The sequence below is a fragment of the Mesocricetus auratus genome, unplaced genomic scaffold, assembly GCF_017639785.1.
Source record: "Mesocricetus auratus isolate SY011 unplaced genomic scaffold, BCM_Maur_2.0 Super-Scaffold_100009, whole genome shotgun sequence".
NCBI classification, from domain to species: Eukaryota; Metazoa; Chordata; class Mammalia; order Rodentia; family Cricetidae; genus Mesocricetus; species Mesocricetus auratus.
The window spans coordinates 57,541,067-57,549,779 of record NW_024429193.1 but is presented as its reverse complement, the minus strand read 5'-3'; the positions used below and the strand labels follow the sequence as shown (position 1 = coordinate 57,549,779).

At 45.0% G+C, this 8,713-nt stretch overlaps 1 protein-coding gene across 1 annotated transcript; it reads right to left on the bottom strand.

Annotated features, from left to right (window-relative positions):
- Positions 1-916: 916 nt before the first annotated feature.
- On the bottom strand, positions 917-7,445 carry LOC101842851 (hydroxyacid oxidase 2; the record flags this gene model as incomplete). The annotated part of the gene is given in 4 exon segments (NM_001310567.1): positions 917-2,114; positions 4,010-4,174; positions 7,101-7,306; positions 7,432-7,445. Coding segments are annotated over 3 exon segments (1,122 nt in total). The 3' UTR covers positions 917-1,302.
- Positions 7,446-8,713: the final 1,268 nt, after the last annotated feature.

Here is an 8,713-nt window from a genome sequence, read left to right as displayed (position 1 = left end):
TGTGCTCTCATTTGGGTTACTACACTTTTCCTGACTGGCTTCCTCTCCTCAGAGAATATTGAAAAGGATAAGGGGAGAAATGGGAGTAAATTAAAAGGCACAATGTCAGCAGAGGCCCTGCAGAAATGAGATGCAACCATGAAAAATGGAAAGAGTGGAATTAAATCCCAGATGGGGTTGTCTTCCAGATTCTAGGCTGAGTAGAAACACATGCTTCATTGAATCTGCTTTGTTCCTTTTAACCTTCCAGGAACTTAGGTTTATCTTTATTGTATAGATTTTAAGACAGAAATTTGGGGCTATTAATGACTAAAATACCTGTCACAAATATATCTAGGTGTGTTCTAGAATCTTCCAGGACACTGACATTGGAGGTAGTGGCTGAGACTTTCTCCTACTTCTGGCCCCCACTCTCCAGGGCCATTTGTTAAGGAGTACACAGTTTCCCATGTACTCCTCAAGGTTCTGGGAAGCCTTGTGTGTAAGTATAGGTAGGCAGAGAGGAGGCCAATAGAGTTGGAGCTCTGCCAAGGAGGGCAGTCTGCTCTTCAGGACTGCTTTCCCTATAAAAGGGAAGTGCAGGCTGCAAGGTATAGTGGGAAGGTGAGGCGTTTCACTTCATTCTCTCCGGTGAAGTGAACTTTCCATCAACCCAATAGTGGGGGTGGAGAGGAAGATATCTCATATATGTCATAGAAATGGGAATCCCTGCTTCCTATCTTGGAGGTGTGAAATGAGGTAATTGATGTCAATCATGTAGTTAGTGTCTACCTGCTTGGTTAAGCCCAATCTCAAATTCATACTTCCTGTGAGTAAATGTCAGTTCTAGGTTCCATTTGTGTTTGGAAGGGCCAACCCTGGCTATGGAAGGGAGATCATAACAATGCCAAATAACAGAAAGATGCTACTTCCAGATAAGGTATTGCAATATTTATTTCTATTTCTGTTGAGCTTCATAAAGCAATGGGATTTTCTCAAAGGCAGGATATGATATAGAACTTGAGAGTGCAAAGAAAACCAATACTGAACTCTATGTGACAGGAAATTGCAATTGCTGAAGCCTGTTGTCACAGGTCACAGCAGCTGAGGCACAGCCACATGTGTGTCACTGGGCAGGTGTGGAGGGAAGAAACCCTGTGGCTGGGTCAGGGACCAGCTGCTGGTGTCTTGAGGAAGACACTAAGTTGATCTCTGTGTCAAAGGGAGGCAGTAAGACCTGGGTTGTGCCTCTGTCTCTTCTGGAGAACCTGACAACTATTTCCTGACAGCACCCAGGTCATGTTCCCGCCATCGCCAGTCACATCACTGAGCCTTTGTGTTCAGTGTTCCCTTGTGCTGCTCCACCAGTGACCCGATCCACTCTGAAGTGTTCTCCCTGGCTTCCTCCCAGCCGACAAGGGGCTCATAGCCCAGATCTCGCTGAGCTTTCTTGTAGGAGAAGGTGAACACAGTATTTGAGAGTGTGACCAAGTGTCGGTTGAAGGGAGGCTGGTAGTTGTAGACCGGACGCAGCAGGAAGCTCACCAATTCCAGCAGGAAGCCAAGCCAGTACAGCAGGGCCACAGGAGGTCTCCAACTGGAATCAGGGCGGAGGCCCCAGTCCTTGCTCAGGACGTAATTTAAATCATCATAGCTTTGGTGAGGGGTGTCATCTGAGATGTAGTAGAACTGTCCTTGGATGTTTGGTGACTTCCTGGGGTCTTGTAGGCCCCTGGCAGCCAGAATGTGTGCCCAGGCTGCATTATTCACATACACTGGGTTGACTGTGGAGAATTTTCCAGTAACATCCAGAATACCACTATTTTTGACGGCCCTGATTATTGTGACAGAAATTAATGGACTTTTCTCTCCATAGATGTACATAGGCCTTAAGGCACAAGTATGCAAAGTGCCACCATTTTTCAGGGAGGACCCATTGGCTGCCAGCACTGCCTTCTCAGCCATCTTTTTGCTGTATGGGTATGGATCAGACCATGTGCTTTCATGCTGTTGTTCCTCATGGCCATTTAGGACGATTTCCTTGTAGGAGTTGGGCCCCGCAACATCAATTGAGCTGGTGTAGATGAAGGCTGGCACACTAGCCTGGACACAGGCCTCCAACAGGTTCAGGGTACCTAATCACAGACAACACACTGTCAGTGTCAGGAGGTGACCGAGGGGTCCACAAGATTCTTGTTGTCTCCAGTCTAATCCCAGCTCCCTGGTGCATTCTTTGCTGTTCCCAGATCAGCAGGACCAGGGCATGGGCACATGAGTAGTAAAAAAGGAAAGGGGTGACGTCTGCTATCTGGGAGCCAAGGTTTCTAACCTTCCAGCCTTTACAGATCTTTTTTTCTTTCTTTCTCTGTCTGTAACCTTTGATCCTGGTGAGGAAGAAAGGTTCCTACTGTGCACTTTGGCAGCATAGCTTTAAGAATGAGGATTTGCTGCTTACATCTTTTAATTATTTTCTATTGAACCTGTTGGGGAACTGAAAAGGAATGTGTGTCTACTGCTGGTCATTCCTATACTGGAAGAACACGGTAGACACAATGCACACCTGCAGATCCTGGAGGAGAGGCAGGTGTATCTTGCCTCGAGGAAGGAAGGAAGGTCTTGGGCAAGCAGTTGCTGCTATTATTATAATTCACTCATTTATTAACATTAAAATGCACTCTGCAACTTGCTTTCCTGGAGAAACAACTTCATTGCCTTAAGTTAAATATATTTACCAATTAAATTTGGGCTTTACTTACTAATGGGGGGTGGATGATCATTATTGTGCAACATTTTCTCAATCTGTAATAATATTTTCAAAATATTGCCTTAATCACTGTATGTGTCGTTTCTTTTCTCCTGTTGCTGGAAAACATAATAGGTAATCGCTCTAGGTGAGAGATGATCAAGGAATACCAGAGGCTTTTGACACCTCTGGTATGCCTGGGCCACATCAGGGAGGTATATTAGAAACTAGACAGGATACTTTTGAGATGTTCCTGGAAATTCTAAATCAATTTTTTTCTTTTGTAAATGTCTCTTGGAGTGCCCAAAATGAAAGTCAACATAAGGAACACATAGCAGGACTTTGTAGGGGTTGTAATGGTGATAGCAAGAATGACCCTTGATGTTTAGAGTGAGGATATTACATAGAAATCACATGAAAAATTATCTATTTCACCATAACTTGTATTAAAAAGCCATAATACAGAAAGGCCCACCAAGTAAAGAGAATCACCTACGTCCTCCAGAGGAGACCGATTCACAGTGGGCTGAGAAGCTAGCATGAAAGACATGGGAAATAATGACTCCTAAGAAAACAAAATTGTCAGGGAAGTTCTGGATCATTCTTCCATGTCAGCCTCTGTGGAGAAGCTTTGCTGTGGACTATTCAGGGGACACCTTCCTTTAGATGGGCAGGGTGGTTCTCACAGAACTAAAATAACACAGACTGTGCTGGCTAACACTTGTCAGGTCTGGATCTGGCCTCAGACAGGAACAGTGTAGATGGAAATTAAGGATTTGGAGTTGAGTTGCACTGGCATGGAGGAGAACAGCTTTTCTAGCAGTTGGAAAAACAGGTGTGTGACTTTAAATCTTCATTGTCTTACTGTCTCTGGGTTCTTGATCATGTTCTTTCCCCTCTCATCCTGTTTTCCTCACCGAAACTGTTGAGACTAGGGGCTGGAGGGATGGAAAACGTGGTTAAGAGTACTAGCTGCTCTTCCAGAGGATCTGAGTTCTATTCCAAGTACCCACATGGCAACTCACAACCTCTGTAACTCCAGTTCCAGGGGATCTGATGCCCTTTTCTTACCTCATGGGCAGCCAGCATGCAAATGGTGCTCAGGCATGCATTCGGTCATAAACTAACAATAAAATAAACATTTAAAGAAATATCGAGACCAAAAGCTATGGGCTCTGCTGAGAGAGGTGAGCAAGCATAGAAGATGTTTCAAAGTAGCCCTCCTCTCAAAACGTGTTCTTCTGTTTTCATTCCCCTCTCACTCCATATCTTCCTGAGTTACTGTACCTTTCAGGTTGATATCTATGATGGTCTGTCTGGGAATGGCACCAAAGACGTCAATGGCGGCAGCAGTGTGGATGACAACGGAGATGCCCTGGCAGGCTCTCCTCAGGCACTGGGCATCCAGAATGTCACCCTCCAGCACTGTCACCTTGGTCTTTGTCTGCAGCTCTGAGGAACACAAAGCAGGCTGTGGGAAGCTTTCTGACACACTATCGGTTACCTAAGCCTTCAAGGGCAGTCAGGGTAAGGAGATCCCGGGGAGGAGGCCTTTCTGCTGAAGGAACAATGAATGCACAACAGTCAGAATGTAGCTTTTGCAGGGAAGGAGCAAGCACCCACTTCCTTTGTAGAAAACGAATCCCGTCAGTAAGATGTCATCCGTTCTTTGCACATGAAAACAGAGTTATTAAAGTGACCAGGGAGGTGGTGGTAGTCAAATGTAAAGAGGAAGAATTAGGATTTAATTGAGGGAGAATGGGGATTTGGACTGAAGGAGAAACAGGCAGAGTCCTGACATGGGAAGCTATAGTAGAGGTCTCAGGCTGCACATGTACAGGTATGAGAACATGAGATTAACATGGGTAAGCAACAGGATAATCAGCTTGTATCTTCCAGAGTTCTAGTGAAGAGGAACCAGAAGAGGGAAACCCAAAGATGGAAAATTCAGCCCTGCCCTGATAGGTCTTGGTGCTTTCTATGTCTGGGCTGTGTACGAATGAAGAGCTAGCTCAGTTACAAAGAGGAAAATTGAGCCACTTAGAGAGAACTTAGAATGGGTTCTAATGACAGGTTTGCTTGAACATCTGTCAGAACTGTGCACTGAACACAAGCCAGCCTCTTTGAAACCTGCACTGCAGACATGAAGTCAGGACTGTGGATAAATCAGTGAATAAATCCTCAAGCTTCTCTGATATCCACAGGATGACACTAGTAGTCACACCATCAGCTAAATTATCCCACAAAGTGAACATTGTGACACATGCAACCTACACCAATTCCTGGCACTGTCCTCATGGCTGAGCCTCTTTTTCTACTTCCCTGTGGGGTTATCATGAAAATGGGAAGACAATGCAGCTGGTGAATCTGAGCTTTCAACCCAGATTTTGCCCTTGTCCCGGGGGACAACAATATCAGCAAAGAATTACATGCTGCCTCAACAACATCTGCAGTGTTTTCTTTGTCAAGATGAAGGACGGAGAGGAATATGGGAAGGTCATTGGAGGAATTGGGGGGGTCTCTATTATCCCTCACCTGCCTCTGCCCTTTATACTAGCCTGTGCCTTTCTGTCTGATTCAGTCTGCTATCCTCTGTTTCCTCTGTCTTTCCTTCAGTCACAGATTCTACTTTCTTTTTAATTCCAACTCCATGAGAGAATGTTAAATGACTTTTCTCTGTAAGACAAAACAAGAAAAGGAACAGCCAGCCCCAGGACAAGTAGGAAAGGCAGCAATTCACTGCTGAGGTCTCCAACCCCATAACATTGCTGATTCTGTGCAACAGTAGACAAATATACAACTTTGCACATCTACACATCCATAACAGCACATTAAAAAGAGAACAGACGTGAGATTTCCAAGTGGGAAGAAGGTCACAGGCGGGGAGGTTCATCCCTTGCCGTCATGACCACCTTCTTTAGATCTGGGACAAGCCAGACCTTAGCCTCCCAGCAGCTGTGTGATCTGGTGTGTTTTATGCTGTGCTTTCATGATCCTTCCTGTGAGTGTGAGCATGGGAGAAGCCTTGTGCTCCAAGTGCTCCATATTTGCTAGACAGGAGCCCTGCAATGCCCAGTCTTGAGGGGAACAGTGGCCAATTCCATGGAATGCGAGGGTGACCCAGGCAGAGGGACAAACATGCCAGGCAGACAGAGCTTAGTGAGAATAGTGAGAAGTTTTATTAGAAAGGGAAACGGAGGTGGGGGTGTGTGTGAGATAGTGCAGGTTAAGAGACACAGAGATGGAGAGAGGGCAGAAGAGAAGAGAGAGACAGGAAAAGTCCTGTCTGCCCCAGGGCAACAGCAGGAATGAGACAAAGAGGGAGGGAAAGAGAGAGGAAAAGGGAGCTTAAGTGGACAGGGGTCTTTCTTTTAAAGGGGTCCTTTATACCTGTGTGCAGATTATGTAATCCCCGTGCTGGGGAAACTCACAGAAACACCTCACCTGACCAAGGGGGAGCTCATGGACCCCAGACTGACAGCTTGAAAACCATCATAGGACGGAACCAGGAACCCTGAATGTGGATTTCAGTTAGGAGGCCTGGGCAGTCTGTGGGACCCCTGGTAATTGAACAGCATTTATACCTAGTGTATGAATGGCCATTGGGAGCCCATTCCACATAGAGCAATACTCTCTCAGCCAAGACACATGGGGGAGGGCCTAGGTCCTGCCCCAAATGATGTGACAGACTTTGATGATCCCCCACAGAAGGTCTTACCTTTTCTATGGAGCAGAAGAGGGATGGGATGGGGGTCTTTGTGGGGCATGGGAGAATGGGAGGGAGAGGGAACTGGGATTGATACATAAAATAAGATCATTTCTGATTTAAATTAAAAAGAAAAAAAAACAGAATGAATTACCTGCTTCAAATCACCTGCTAATCATTGGTAAATCCAGAACTTGTGTCTTTGCCTATATGCAACGAAACATGCATACTCTTTGGGACACTGGCAGTGGAACCAGTATTTCTCCCTAGTGTGCAAATGGGCTTTGGGAGCCCATTCCCCATGGAGAGATACTCTCTTAGCCTAGATACACAGGGGAGGGCCTAGGCCCTGTCCCAAATGATATGACAGACTTTGAAGATTCCCCCATGAAAGACCTCACCCTCCCTGAGGAGTGGATGGGGGATGGGATGGGAGGTTGGTGGGGTCATGGAAGGAGGGGAGGGAACTGGGATTGATATGTAAAATAATATTGTTTCTAATTTACATAGAAATTTATTTTAAAAAAAGAAGCTCTGTCTGCCTGGCATGTTTATCCCTCTTCCTGGGTCACCCTTGGCCAACATGGAATATGCCAAGGTTCCTCTCAGCTTTATCGTAACACAGTCAGCATTCACAGAGGTCACACAGACAGAGCCTCTGGCTTTACTTACTACAGAATTCCTCCCTGGTTTCTGGTCTGAAGACTTTGTCCAGGGCTCTGACCTCTTGCAGCTCTTTCTCCTGCACCAACATGCGGATGATCCTCTGGCCCAGAAACCCTCCTGCTCCTGTCACCAGGCAGCTCCACCCAGGCATGGTCAACACAGGAAGGAGATCGAAGTGGGGTTGGGTATGATGCAGGTGACCCTAGGAAGGGCTGGAAAAAGAGGCCCCAATGAAAACAGTTTTCCAGTAATCCCTCGGATTCACTCTATCCGATTTTTGCAAACACTCTATGTCCTCACCAACACCAAGGAACAAAAGTAATTGTAGTGTTCCAACCTGCTGGACTGTTAAAAAGTGAATGAAAGGATCAGGATGACGGTGGCCTCAATCCTCTGGACCTGTGTTTTATGCTCTGGTCACTTGATTTATCATACCTTGACTCATGACAACTTTGGGGTCATTATTTATTCTTTTCTGTGATCCTTCCTCCCAATTGACTAATAAATATCATGTCCTTTATTCTTAACACAGGAAGAACAGTTAGTTTCAAGGCTATATTGTGATAAAGACTTTATTTTGTTTGGACATGCACACTTCTTACAGGATTATTGATGACACATGAAGGACCAGTAGACATAAAATACTAAAACTTAAAGAAAACGAGGGGCAAGGTGGTGCATGTCCTTCATTCCAGCACTCTCAGACTAGGCAGTCTTCATGGTGAGCTCCTGGATAGACAGAGCTGCATAGTGAGACCCTGTCTCGAAAAACAAAACAAAAATAACTAGAATTACTGTAGGCAACCAATCACTAAGTTGAACCTAAGGGTAATTATATGAAGGTTTTTTTTTAAAACCAGAATTTGAATTCATTTCATGAATGTCTATAATGTAACCCAGTAAGCATTTACTGAGACTATGTTGTTTAATGTGCTTTATTAAGAAGTAAAGTCATACAAATAGTTATAAGCTAATAAACTTTATTAGAAAGTACAGGTACAGTGACTACTCTGTTTAGATTATAGGAAACAAAGGAGTGTGTGAGTCTGGAGTAGTTAGTCAGTAAGGCTGCCTGCGAAGATCAATGACAGCTTCAAGGACAGTGTAGCCTTGGAGTTGGAGCCTGTTCTATTCAAACAGAAAAAAAACCCACAAGAAAATACAGATGAAAAATCTCACTTAATGCTGTGGGGATGTGCTGTGTCTCTGCTTCAATAACTCTGAGAACCAAGGAAACCAGTTTTCCATTGCAGAGAAATTCCCAGCTGGGTTTTCTGTTAGTAAAACAACCAACAGTTCATACAATGGCCTGGAGTTCAGGATGGCAACTTAAACTGGAATAAATACATAAATCCCCAGATGCAGTGCCGGGATTTGTCCCATGCAGTAAGCAGGTCCCCTAAAGGAGTGTCAACCTTGGCAGATTTCCTTTTGTCTCTAGTTCTGAGTGTGACCAGAAATGTCCATCCTTGCTTGCATATGTTAGGAACTTTTGGTCATTAAGTAATTCACATAGATTCCAAAATCTCTGTCCCAAGACCTGTGGGCTCCCATTAAAGGAGGTGAATTAGTAGCAGCCACCTTCTTATGTGACTAATGTCACAAGAGAGATTGTACCC